Genomic DNA, 14,400 nt, shown 5'->3' with positions numbered 1-14,400 from the left:
TTACTCCACCGTAATACTGGTACATCTGACTTTAGCTTCTCCTTCTCAAATTTCAGGGTGAATTCGATCATATTATGATCAATTCCTCCTAAGAGTTCTTTTACCTTAAGCTCTCTAATCAATTCCGGTTCATTGCACAACTCCCAATCCAGAACAGCTGATGCTCTCATGAGCTTCTCTAAAAAGTCATTTTGTAAGCACTCCAGAAATTCCCCTCCTGTAATCCAGCAGCAGCCTGATTTTCACATCTACCTGCATATTGAAGTCCCCCATGACTATTGTAACATTGCCCTTTTGGCATGTATTTTCTGTCTCCTATTGTAATTTGTAGGCCACATCCTTACTACTGTTTGGGCTCTGTATACAACTCCCATCAGGGTCTTGTTCCTTAGCCTGATAAAGACATACAGCTAAACCAGAAAAAATAAATTATAACAGCAGTTACTTGTCAAAATTCAACTTTATTTACATACTTGACCAAATACATAGCAGGAAACACAATGAAAAGTGACAAACTATCAAACAAGTTATATAAACTAGAACATAAAATGGAACTCTCACATTTCTTTATCCAGTGTTTAAGAATTTTGATGCCAGAAGTTCTAATCCAGAATATTTAATAAACTCAATAAATCTCTTCCTGACTGAAGAATGGTGATTTTAAAACAACTTTCTCTTTCTCTGTGTTACACTTTTTTAAAACTTAAGCTTGCCAATTTGAGTAATTCCCCAAAATCACAAATGTACATTTGGAGTTGACTACAGCTTTTTACCATTACAATGGCTGTATAATATTCAGCAAATCCAATCCATAGGAGGAAATCCATCTCCAATGTTCCAAACAGATTGCTCGCTTTTTATTGCATTCTAGAACAGACAGTGAATCACTGGATTAAACTGTTGTAGTCTTTGTGGGGAAGACAACTTTCACCATGATCAATCATGAAAAATTACATAAACGTCCCACAATGCTCCATCACTAAAGGCAACGTCAGTACATCTTGTAGTAAAGGGATTAAATGTAGAATGACACGAGTTCAATTGAAATTTTTTAAAATAAAATTTATTTAAAGACATGGCATGGAATGGGCCCTTCGAGCCATACCTCCAACAAACCATTGATTTAACCCTGGCCTAATCATGGGCAATTTACAATGACCAATTAACCTACTAAGTAGTATGTCTTTGGAATGTAGGAGGAAACCGGAGAACCTGGAGAGGAAACCCACATGCACACGTGGAGGAACATACAGATTTGTTTGCAGAGGATGCCAGAATCGAACTGCAAACTCTGATGCCCTGAGCTGTAAAATAGTGCTGCGCTAATTGCTATGTTACTGTGACATTTTCAATTATGTCTTTCATGATGTCAGTTTTGTTCCACTTTGTGGCAAGAAATAGGGTAAATTCTAGTTTTGCATGACTAGATATATCACAATGGTTTCACTGTAAAATTGATATTCAGTTCAGCTTGGCTCCATGCAGCCAAAGAGCCATTCCCGAACAAACCTTAGGAAAAACTGAATTTTGCTAAAACTGCTGTAGCTTGTCTTGTGTTTAATAAAAATTCTGTACATGTGGTATTAACTCCACCATGGACGGTCCCAAGCCCAGCTGTGAAAAGAGGGGTGTTGGGCAAAGGGGCTTGCAACCCCATCCCGTAAAAACCCAGAGCTACAGAAACGCCAGCAGGAGCTCCAAAGACCTCATCCCTGGGAGAGGAAGGATCTTTGATGGACTACACCTGGAGACAACTTGAAGGAATGGCCCAGGGCAGAGGACTCTGGTGAGCTGCTGTCATCAGCTTATGCCCCAGTAATACTTAAGGTAATGCATTGGAACAGTCTCCACTATATCAGTCTGCTGGAGAATGGGCAAGACCAAAACAGATCATCCTTAATGTTTGCCACAGACCCATCGAAGTTGTTGCTCTTCCTTGAGGTCAGTCAGGTTCTGGATGGATCTCCAGCTACACTGGCAGGCGTAAGCTCGCATACCTCTCTTACGTAATGCCTTTGTTTTCAGTTTATTTATGTCAGGTATGTTGTTTCTGTTGGTGAAAGTTAACAATGGGTGAATTCAAGCAACACACACAAAATGCTGGTGGAACACAGCAGGCCAGGCAGCATCTATAGGAAGAAGCACTGTCGACGTTTCGGGCCGAGACACTTCGTCAGGACTGACGCATTTTCAACCCATTTATTCATCATCAGTTAATTATTATGTCAATTTTAACCATAGTTTTTCTAAAATCACTAGAGCTAGTGATTAAATTCTGGAAGTTATTGATTCAGCCAGCACTCACGTTTGAGTTTTGTTGGAATTTCCTAGTATAATTTGCATAGTTGCTTCCTTTGGGAAGGAGGTACAGGAGTCATTGCTGCTACAACACCATTAGGCTCCTAAACCAGAGTGGATAACTTCACCCTCCTCAGCACTGAACTGATTACACAACCTACAGACTCACTTTCAAAAAGTCTACAATTTATGTTCTCAGTATTATTTATTTACTTATTGTTTTTATATTATTGTTTATATGGTTGGTCTTCTTTTGCACATTGGTTGGTTGTCAACCTTCGCTTATGTATAGCTTTTCATAAACTCTATTGTATTTCTTTATTTATTTTCCCATAACTGCCTGCAGGAAAGAGAATCTCCAGGAAGTATATGGTATTCAGGTATATATATAGAAACATAGAAAACCTACAGCACAATACAGGCCTTTTGGCCCACAATGCTGTGCCAAACATGTACTTGCTTTAGAAATTACCTAGGGTTATCCATAACCCTCTATTTTTCTAATAATATTTTTAAATATAATTTTTATTTTTTATATATGCACACACATATATATAAAATTTTGATAAAAATTACTTTCAGCTATTGAAGTGAATGTGTTTATAAAATTTGTTAAGTTTTTTATGAGAATGTTACTAGTAAATCACTGCACCCTGTTTGATGCCTCCTCATTATAGGAAGGATATGGAAACTTTAGAGAGGGTGCAGAGAAGATTTACTGGATTCGAGAGCATATCTTATGTGGAGATGTTGTGTGAGCTATGGCTTTTCCTTTTGAAGTGTAGAAGGATGAGAGGTGACTTGATAGAGGTGCACAAGATGATAAGAGGCATCGATTGATTGGACAGCAAAAGACTTCTTCCCAAGGCAGAAATGTCCAATTTTAAGGTGATTGAAGGTAAGTATAGGGGGACTGTCAGAGGTAGGATTTTTTACGCAGAGAATGGTAGGTGTATGGAACACGCTAATCAGAGTGGATGGAAAGGCAGACTCAGGGCCATTTAAGAGACTCGTGATCCTCCTCTGGACCCTCTCCAAAGACAGCACATCCTTTCTTAGATAAGAGGCCCCAGACTGCTCACAATACTCAAGTGTGGTCTGGCAAAGGCCTTACAAAGCCTCAACAGCACTCCTTTGCTTTTGTACTCCAGTCCTCCCAAAATAAATGCTAGTATTGCATTTGCTTTCCTTACCATTGACTCAAGCTGAAAATTAACCTTTAGGAAACCCTGCATGAGGACTACCAAGCCCCTCGGCACCTCTGATCTTTAAAAATTTTCTCCCCAGTTAGAAATTAGTCCATGCCATTATTCATTCTGCCAAACTGCATGATCATGCACTTCCCTACACAATATTCTATCTGTCACTTCTTTGCCCATTCCCCGTCTGTGTCCTTCTGCAGGAATAAGGATGAAGCTAGCCAATAATATAAGTGGATACATAGAAACATAGAAAACATACAGCACAATACAGGGTCTTCGGCTCACAAAGCTGTGCTGAACTTATCCCTACCTTAGAACTACCTAGGCTTTACCAATAGCCCTCTATTTTTCTAAGCTCCACGTAGCCATCCAGGAGTTTCCGCCTCCACCGCCGCCGCCGGCAGCCCATTCCACGCACTCACCACTCTCTGTGTAAAAAACTTAACCCGACATCTCCTCTGTACCTACTTCCAGGCACCTTAAAACTATGCCCTCTCGTGCTAGCCAATTAAGCCCTGGGGAATAGCCTCTGACTATCCATACAATCAATGCCTCTCATTATCTTGTACACCTCTATCAGGTCACCTCTCATCCTCCGTCGCTCCACGGAGAAAACGCTGCTTCACTCAACCTATTCTCATAAGGCATGCTCCACAATCCAGGCAATATCCTTGTAAATCTCCTCTGCATCCTTTCTATGGTTTCCACATCCTTCCTGTAGTGAGGTGACCAGAATTGAGCACCGTACTCCAAGTGGGGTCTGACCAGGGTCCTAAATAGCTGCAACATTACCTCTTGGCTCTTTAATTCAATCCCATGATTGATGAAGGCCAATGCACCGTATGCCTTCTTAACCACAGAGTCAACCTGTGTAGCAGCTTTGAGTGTCCTAAGATCCCCCCGATCCTCCACACTGCCAAGAGTCTTACCATTAATAGTATATTCTGCCATCGTATTTGACCTACCAAAATGAACCACCTCACAATTATCTGGGTTGAACTCCATCTGTCACTTCTCAGCCCAGTTTTGCATCCTATCAATGTGCCGTTGTAACCTTTGACAGCCCTCCACACTATCCACACACCTCCAACCTTTGTGTCATCAGCAAATTTACTAGCCCATCCCTCCACTTCCTCATCCAGGTCATTTATAAAAATCACAGAGTAGGGGTCCCAGAACAGATTCCTGAGGCACACCACTGGTCACCATGCAGAATATGACCTGTCTACAACCACTCTTTGCCCTCTGTGGGCAAGCCAGTTCTGGATCCACAAAGTAATGTCCCCTTGGATCCCATGACTCCTTACTTTCTTATTAAGCCTTGCATGGGGTACCTTATCAAATGCCTTGCTAAAATTCATATACACTACATCTACTGCTCTTCCTTCATCAATGTGTTTAGTCACATCCTCAAAAAATTCAATCAGGCTCGTAAGTCACGACCTGCCTTTGACAAAGCCATGCTGAGTATTCCTAATCATAATATGCCTCTCCAAAAGTTCATAAATCCTGCTTCTCAGGATTTTCTCCATCAACTTACCAACCACTAGGTTTTTTCTGACATATATACAGTTAAAGAGAGGACCGCTGGAAAATGATGCTGGACAGGTAGTAATGAGGGACATAGAAATGGTGAAAGAACTTAAGTATTTTACATCAGTGTGGAAGACACTAGAAATTTGAGTGTTGGGGGTAGAAGTGAGCGTTGTTGCTTTTACTGAGGAAAAACTTGGGAAGCTGATAAGCCTGAAGATAGATAAGTCACCTAGATCTGATGGACTGCACACCACGGTTTCTTAAGAGGTAGCTGAAGATGGTAGCAATGATCTTTCAAGAATCAGTAGATTCTGGAATACTTCCTGAGCACTGGAAAATTGCAAATGTCACTCTACACTTTAAGAGAAGGTGGCAGAAGAAAGGAAATTTTTGGCCAGTTAGCCTGACAGTGGTTGGGAAGATGTGGGGTCTATTATTAAGGATAAGACTCAGAGGCAATGAGAAAATTAAGGATAGTCAGCATAGCTCTTGTGCATGGTAAGTCATGTCTAACCAATCCTACAGTGTTTTTAAGTAAGTTAACAGGGAAGTTCATGAAGACAAGGCAGTGCGTGTTGTTTACATGGACCTTAGCAAGGCATTTGACAAGGTTCTGCGTGGGAGGTTGGGCAAGATGGTTCAGGCATTAGTCATTCAAGATAAGGTAGTAAATTGGATTAGACATTGGCTTTGTGGGAGAAGCCAAAGAGTGGTAGTAAAAGCATAAATCACATGCATCAGTATCACAATGGAATAAAGGGAATTACAGAGGCATGAGAGAGGAGTTTGCCCAGGTGGATTGGAGGAGGATACTAGTGGGGATGATGGCAGAGCAGAGATAGCTGAAGTTTCTGGGAATAGTTCACAAGGCACAGGGCATGTTTCTCAAATGGTAGGGCTAGGCAACCATGGCTGACAAGGGAAGTTAAGGACTACATAAAAGCCAAGGAAAGGGCATATAAATGAGTGGGAAGTTGGATGATTGGGAAACTTTTAAAATCTAATAAAAGGCAACTAAAAAAACTATACAAAAGGAAACGATGAAATATGAGGGCAAACTAGCCAATAATATAAAGCAGGATACCAAACATTTTTTCAGTTATATAAAGAGCAAAAGGGAGGTGAGTTGATATTGGACCATTGGAAAATGATGCTGGTGAGGTAGTAATGGGGGACAAAGAAATAGCAGATGAACTTAATGAGTATATTGCATCTGTCTTCACTGTGGAAGACATTAGCAGTGTGCCAGAGGTCCATGAGTGTCAGACAATAGACAGTAGGTGCAGGAGTAGGCCATTCGGCCCTTCTAGCCAGCACCGCCATTCACTGTGATCATGGCTGATCATACAGGGAGCAGGACTGAGTGCCATTGGTATTACAAAGGAAAAAATGCTAACAAACTGAAAGGTCTTAAGGTGGATAAGTCACCTGGATCAGATGAACTACATCCCAGAGTCCTGAGAGAGGTTGCTGAAGAGATAACGGATGCATTGGTCATGATCTTTCAAGAATCACTTGATTCTGGCATGCTCCTGGATGTCTGGAAAACTGCAAATGTCACTCCACTGTTTAAGAAGGGAGGTAGGCAAAAGAAAGGAAATTATAGGCCAGTTAGTCTGACCTCAGTGGTTGGGAATATGTTGTCTATTATTAAGGATGAGATTTTGAGGTACTTGGAGACTAATGATAAAATAAGTCGGTCAGCATGGTTTCTGTAAAGGTAAATCCTGCCTGACAAATCTGTTAGAAATTTTAAAGGAAGTAACAAGCAGGGTGGACAAAGGAGAGGTAGTGGGTGTCACTTACTTGGATTTTCAGAAGGTGTTTGATAAGATGCCACACAAGATAAAATCCTATGACGTTACAGGAAAGATACTGGCATGGATAGCAGAATGGCTGACTGGCGAGAGGCAGTGAGTGGGAATATAAAGTACTTTTTTTGGTTGGCTGCCGGTGACTAGTGGTGTTCCTCAGGGGTCAGTATTGGGGCCACTGCTTTTTACACATTGTCAATGATTTGGATAATGGAATTGACGGCTTTGTGGCAATGTTTGCGGATGATGCAAAGATAGGTGGAGGGGTAGGTAGTGCTGAGGAAGCAATGCGATTGCAGCAGGACTTAGACAAATTGAAAGAATGGGCAAAAAAGTGGCAGATGGAATACAGTGTTGGGAAATGTATGATAATGCATTTCAGTAAAAGGAACAAGAATGTGGACTATTATCTAAATGGAGAGAAGGTTCAAACATCAGAAGTGCAGAGGGACTTTGGAGTCCTTGTGCAAGACTCCCAGATGTTAATTTACAGGTTGAGTCTGTGGTAAAGAAGGCAAATGCGGTGTTGGCATTTATTTCAAGGGGAATAGACTATAACAGCAAGTAGATAATGCTGAGCCTTTATAAGACACTAGTCAGGCCGCACTTGGAGTATTGTCAAAAGTTTTGGGCCCTGTATCTCTGCTGTCATTGGAGAGAGCCCAGAGATTGTTCACAAGCATGATTCTGGGAATGAATCATTCCCATATGAGGACCAGTTGGCAGCTTTAGGCCAGTACTCACTGGAATTTAGAAGAATGCGGGGGGGGGGGGGGGGATATCATTGAAACCTATCGAATGTTGAAAGGACTAGATAGGGTGGGTGTGGAGAGGATGTTTCCTATGGTGCAGGTATCCAGAACTAGAGTGCACAGCCTCAAAATTGTGGGGCAACCCTTTAGAATAGAGAGTAGTAAATTTGCAGAATGCTCTACCTCAGACTACATTGGAGGTCAAGTCTGTGCATATATTTAAGGTGGCAGATTGTTTCCTGATCAGTCAAGGCATTAAAGGGTGTGCTGAGAAGGCAGGTGTATGGGGTTGAGTGGGATCCAGGATCAGCCATGATGAAATAGCAGAGTAGACTCTATGGGCTGAATGGCCTAATTCTGCTCCTATGTCTTGTGGTCTTATAGATGGTTGCCTCTCTGACCGAAGGCCTGTGACTAGTTGTGCGCTGCACAGATTGGTGCTAGGTGCTTTGTTGTTTGTCATGTATAGACAGATATTTTATTGATCCCAAACAAAATTACAATGTCACAGTAGCATTACAAGTGCACAGATATATAAATACACAAATATTAGAAGAGAAATAAGAAAGAATTAAAAAAAAAGTTACCTCAAACAGTTTAACAGGATGGGGTCATCACTTCCCCGGCTATAAGTTGACTTATTATAGAGCCTAATGGCCGAGTGTAAGAAAGACCTCATAGTGCGCTCTTTGGAACAGTGCAGTTGTCTTAGTCTATTACTGAAAATGTCCTCCGTTCAGCCAAGGTGGCATGCAGAGGGTGAGAAACATGGTCCAGAATTGCCAGGACTTTCCAGGGGGTCCTTTGTTCTACCACAGCCTCCAGTGTGTCCAGTGTGACTCCTATAATAGAACCTGCCCTTCTAATCAGTATATTGAGCCTGTTGGCATCACCTATGTTGATGCCATTGCCTCAGCACACCACCGCATAGAAGATTGTACTGGCGACAACAGACTGGTAGAACATGTGAAGGAGAAGCCTGCACACTCCAAACGACCTCAGTCTCCTCAGAAAAGAGAGGCGACTTTCTGGATCAACAATCTGGATGACAATGTGGTTAACTGGATCAGCAAGTTTGTGAATGACACCAAGATTGCAGTGGGCAGCAAGGAAGATTATCATTGCTTGCAGTGGGATCTGAACCAGCTGGAAAGATGTGCTGAAAAGTGGCAGATAGAATTTAATGCAGATAAGTGTGAGGTTTTGCAGTTCAGTAGGACCAGCCTGAGGAGTGTGGTAGAACAAAGGGATCTGGGAACACAAGTCCATAGTTCATTGTAAGTGTCATCACAGGTTGATAGGGTTGTAAAGAAAGACTGTGGCACATTGGCCTTCATAAATCAAAATACTAAGTACAGTAGAAGGGATGTTATGTTGAAGTTGTAATAGACATTGGCAAGGTTGAATTTGGAATATTGTGTACAGTTTTGGTCACCTATTTACAGGAAAAATGTAAATAAGTTGGAAAGAGCACAGAGAACATTTACAAGGATGTTGCCGGGTCTGGAGGACCTGAGTTATATGGGAAGACTGAATAGGTTACGGATTTATTCCTTGCAAAGTAGAAGATTTGAAAGAGGTATACAAAATTTTGAAGGGTATTGATAGGCTTTTTCCACTGAGGTTGGGTGGGACTACAAATGGAGGTCATTGGTTAAGGGTGAAAGGTGAGAAGTTTAAGGGGACCATGACGGGAAACTTCCTCAAACAGAGGGTCATGAGAGTTTGGAATGAGCTGTCAGCACAGGTGGTCATTTGAGCTCGATTTCAACTTTTAAGAGAAGCTTGGATAGGTACATGTATAGTAAGGGTATTGAGGGCTATTGTTCTACAGGTCAATGGGAGTAGGCAGTTTAAATGCTTTCAGCATGGACTAGATGGGTTGAAGGGCCTGCTTCTGTGCTGTATTCTTCTATGACTCAAAGTAGGCCGAAACTAGCATGGTTTTCGAAAGGGGAAACCTTGCCTGACAGATTAGACAGTCAGTGGATATTGTTTACTTGGATTTTCAGAAGGCCTTTGACAAGTTTCCACACGACATTGCTTAACAAGACACGAGCCTGCGGTATTACAGGGAAGGTACTAACATGGACACAAGATGGGGTGACTGGCAGGAGGCAAAAGTGGAAATAAAGGGGGCCTTTTCTGGTTGGCTGCCGATGACTAGTAGTGTTCCACAGGGATCTGTGTTGGGACCACTTCTTTTCACATTGTAGTCACTTATTCGGAAGAAGGAATTGATGGCTTTCTGGCCAAGTTTGACAATGGTAGGTGGAGGGGAGGAGGTATTGAGGAAAACAGGTTGCCTCATCCTCCCTTAGAATACTTTTTCATCTTTGGGATGCATCTTTCCTGTGCCTGCTGAATTTCTGCCATAAATGCCAGCCATTGCTTTTCTGCTGTCATCCCTACTAGTGTCCCTGCCAATCAAATTTGGTCAACTCCACTCTCATATCTCTGTAATTCCCTTTACTCCATTATAATACTGACACATTTGATTTCATCTTCTCCTTCTCAATCTGCAGGGTAAATTCTATTATTTTGATTACTGCCTCCTAAGGGTTCTTTTACCTTAAGATTCCTAATTAAATCTGGAGGCAGTGATTGAAGGGACTTACTTGAGCAGGATGGTGTTCTGCATGGATTTTTGTTGGGAACTCCGTTGTTTGTGATGTATATAAATGACTTGGATGAAAATGTAGATGGGTGGGTTAGTAAGTTTGTGGATGATAATGAGATTGGTAGAGTTGTGGATAGTGAAGAATTCTGGCAAAGAATACAGTGCAAAATAGATCAGTTGCAGATATGGGCAGAGAAATGGCAGATGGAGTTTAATCCAAATAAATACGAAGTGTTGCACTTTGTTAAGGCAAATCCAAGGAGACAGTACACTGTTAAGGGCAAGATCCTTAACAGTGTTGCTGAGCAGAGAGATCTTGGGATCCAAGTTCATAGCTCCTTGAAAGTGGATACACAGGTTGATACGGTGGTTAAGAAGGCTTATAGAATGCTTGCTTTTATTAGTTGAGACATTGAGATCAAAAGTCAAAAGGTTATGTTACAACTTTATAAAACTCTGGTTAGGCCACATCTGGAGTATTGCATACATTTCTGGTTGCCCCACTATAGGAAGGATGTTGAGGCTTTGGAGAGGGTGCAGAAGAGGTTTACCAGGGTGCTGCCTGGTTAAGAGGGTTATGTGATGAGAGGCTGGATAAACTTGGGTTGTTTTCTCTGGAGCGCCGGAGGCTGAGAGGAGACCTGATAGAGATTTATAAGATTATGAGAGGCACAGATAGAGTGGACAGAGACTATCTATTTTCCAGGGTTGAAATGTCTAATACCAGAGGAGATGCATTGAAGATGACAGAGAGTAGGTTCAAGGGGAATGTGAGGGTTAAGTTTTTTACTCAGAGAGTCGTGAGTGCTAGAATATGCTGCTTGGTATGGTGATGGAGGGAAATACATTAGAGGCTTTTAAGAGATATTTGGATAGGCACATGGATGTAAGGAAGATGGAAGGATATGGACTTGGTGTAGGTAGGAGGGATTAGTGTTTGGGTGTTTTTGATTTGCTTTTTAGCTGACTCAGCACAACATTGTAGACCAAATGGCCTGTTCCTATGCTGTACCCTTCTATGCTTTCTATTACGTAACACCCAATCCAGAATTACCTTTCCCATAGTGGGCTCAATAACAAGATGCTCTAAAGAGCCATCTCATAGGCATTCTACAGATTTCCTCTCTTGGAATCAAGAACCAACTGTGTTTTTAGTGCTGAATCTGTGGAATTTGTTGCCACAGGCAGCTGTGGAGGCCTAGTCTGTATGTAACTTTAAAACAGAGGTTAATGGATTCTTGATTGGTCAGGGCATGAAGGGATATGGAGGAGGGCAGGAGATTGGGGCTGAGAGGAAAAATGAATCATGATGAAATGGTGGAGCAGACTTGATGGGGCAAATGCGCTAATTCTGTTCCTATGTCTTATGGATTTTCCAAATCTATCTGCATATTGAAATCCCCCATTATTATCACAACATTATGCTTTTTACATGCCTTTTCCATGTCCCGTTGTAACTTGTATGCCACATTCTGGCTACTGTTCGGAGGCCTGTATATAAATCCCATCAAGATTTTTTTACACTTGCAGTTTCTTAACTCTACCCACAAGGATTTTTACATATTCTGATCCTAATGTCACCTCTTTCTAAGGATTTAATTTCATTTTTTACTAACATAACCACCCCACCCTCTCTGCCTATCTGTCTACTTTCTATAAGGGGTGTATTCTTGGAATGTTAAGCTCCTAACTATGATCTTTCAGGTCCGGCTCAAGAGATGTCCGCCATATCATACCTGCCAATCTCTAAATGCACAAGCTCGTCTACCTTATTCCAGTTCCCAACCCCCTGCCAAATTAGTTTAAACCCCCCAACAGCTCTAGCAAATCTGCCCGCAAGGATATTGGTCCCCTGAGGTTCAGATGTAACTTGTCCCTTTTGTACAGGTCACACAAATCAGTCAAATATTTATTTGCAAAACAAGGATTAGCATAGATTTTGGGGCATAGGAAATCATTACACTATCAGACTTTGGCTGAAAGTTCTCAGTTCCAACTGGATTATCTGCACATGATGGATTGGCTTTATTTGTCTTTGAAGCATCCAGTGAAATGTAATGTTTTATGCTGAATCAGAATCAGGTTTATTATCACCAGCAGATGACGTGAAATTTGTTAATTTAGCAGCAGGAGTTCAATGCAATACAACATATAGAAGAAAAAAAACAAAATAAAATAATAATAATAAATAAATAAATTACAGTAGATGTATATTGAATGGATTAAAAATCATGCAAAAAACAGAAACACTATATATTAAAAAAAAGTGAGGTAGTGTCCAAGGGTTCAATGTCCATTTAGGAATCGGATGGCAGAGGATGTGCTGGTGGGGCAGCCCGCAAGTGTTGCCATGCTTCTAGTGTCAACGTAGCATGCCCACAACTCACTAACTCTACCCTGTACATCTTTGGAATATGGGAGGAAACCTGAGCACCCAGAGGAAACCCAAGCAGTCACAGGGAGAACGAAGAAACTCCTTACAATCAGGGGCAAGGATTGAACCCCAATTTTCCAGCTAGCACTGTAAAGCATTATGCTAACTGCTACGCTACCGTGCCGCCCATGTCCAAATATACCTGAAAAAAAGGTAGTCACATGACTTGTTCCATTCATAGTCATCAAGCATCACCACCCTGAAGTCACAGGAAGTACAGCGGAGTTGATCACATGTTCTGTAAATAAAAACGTCTTTAGAAATTACGCATTCAAAGTAATTATAATCAATCACAAGGATTGCACAATTCACATTGAACCATCAGTCTATCTGACTATTGCATTTTACTCTTCAGTTTAAAAAAATCTCAAGATGCTTTTGGAAATTTTTATTTAATTAAGAACAAAGAACAATACAGCACAGTACAGGCCATTCGGCCCACAATGTTGTGCTGACTCTTAAACCCTGCCCCTGATATAACCCTCCATCTTAAATTCCTCCATATGCCTGTCTAGTAGTCTCTGAAATTTTACCAGTGTATCTGCCTCCACCACTGACTTAGGCAGTGCATTCCACACACCAACCACTCTCTGAATAAAAAACCTTCCTCTAATATCCCCCTTGAAATTTCCTCCCCTTACCTTAAAGCCATGTCCTCTTCTATTGAGCAGTGGTGCCCTGGGAAAGAGGCGCTGGCTGCACACTCTATCTATTCCTCTTAGTATCTTGTATACCTCTATCATGACTCCTCTCATCTTCCTTCTCTCCAGAGAGTAAAGTCCTAGCTCCCTTAATCTCTGATCATAATCCATACTCTCTAAACCAGGCAGCATCCTGGTAAATCTCCTCTGTACCCTTTCCAATGCTTCCACATCCTTCCTATAGTGAGGCGACCAGAACTGGACACGGTACTCCAAGTGTGGTCTAACCAGAGTTTTATACAAATGCATCATTACCCTGCGACTCTTAAACCCTATCCCTCGACTTATGAAAGCTAACACTCCATAAGCTTTCTTAACTACCCTATCTACCTGTGAGGCAACTTTCAGGGATCTGTGGACATGTACACCCAGATCCCTCTGCTCCTCCACACTCCCAAGTATCCTGCCATTTACTTTGTACTCTGCCTTGGAGTTTGTCCTTCCAAAGTGTACTACCTCACACTTCTCTGGGTTGAACTCCATCAGCCACTTCTCAGTCCACTTTTGCATCCTATCAATGTCTCTCTGCAATCTTAGACAATCTTCAATACTATCCACAACACCACCAACCTTTGTGTCGTCTGCAAAATTGCCAACCCACCCTTCTACCCTCACATCCAAGCCATTAATAAAAATCATGAAAAATAGATGTCCCAGAACCGATCCTTCTGGGACACCACTAGTCACAACCTTCCAATCTGAATGTACTCCTTCTACCACAACCTTCTGCTTTCTGCAGGCAAGCCAATTCTGAATTCACCTGGCCAAACTTCCCTGGATCCCATACCTTCTGACTTTCTGAATAAGCTGACCGTGCAGAACCCTGTCAAATGCCTTACTAAAATCCATGTAGATCACATCTACCGCACTGCCCTCAACTATATGCCTGGTCACCTCCTCAAAGAACTCTATCAGGCTTGTTAGACATGATCTGCCCTTCACAAAGCCATGCTGACTGTTCCTGATCAGACCATGATTCTCTAAATGCCCATAGATCCTATCTCTAAGAATCTTTTCCACAGCTTTCCCACTACAGACATAAG

At 41.8% G+C, this 14,400-nt stretch overlaps 1 protein-coding gene across 2 annotated transcripts in view; it reads right to left on the bottom strand.

Moving 5' to 3' along the window:
- Positions 1–441: 441 nt before the first annotated feature.
- Positions 442–14,400, bottom strand: part of cfap418 (cilia and flagella associated protein 418) — a 34,441-nt gene continuing 20,482 nt past the window's right edge. For both annotated transcript variants that reach the window (XM_073072864.1, XM_073072930.1), the window contains exons 5-6: positions 12,799–12,894; positions 442–2,050 (exon numbers count right to left, since the gene is read on the bottom strand). In XM_073072864.1, the coding sequence (XP_072928965.1) occupies positions 1,897–2,050; positions 12,799–12,894 (250 nt within the window). In that variant the 3' untranslated portion in view covers positions 442–1,896. The remainder of the gene's footprint in view (positions 2,051–12,798; positions 12,895–14,400) is intronic.

Source organism: Hemitrygon akajei, chromosome 1 (assembly GCF_048418815.1).
Source record: "Hemitrygon akajei chromosome 1, sHemAka1.3, whole genome shotgun sequence".
Taxonomy (NCBI): domain Eukaryota; kingdom Metazoa; phylum Chordata; class Chondrichthyes; order Myliobatiformes; family Dasyatidae; genus Hemitrygon; species Hemitrygon akajei.
The sequence above is the reverse complement of the archived record's forward strand: the minus strand, read 5'-3'. Positions and strand labels throughout refer to the sequence as shown.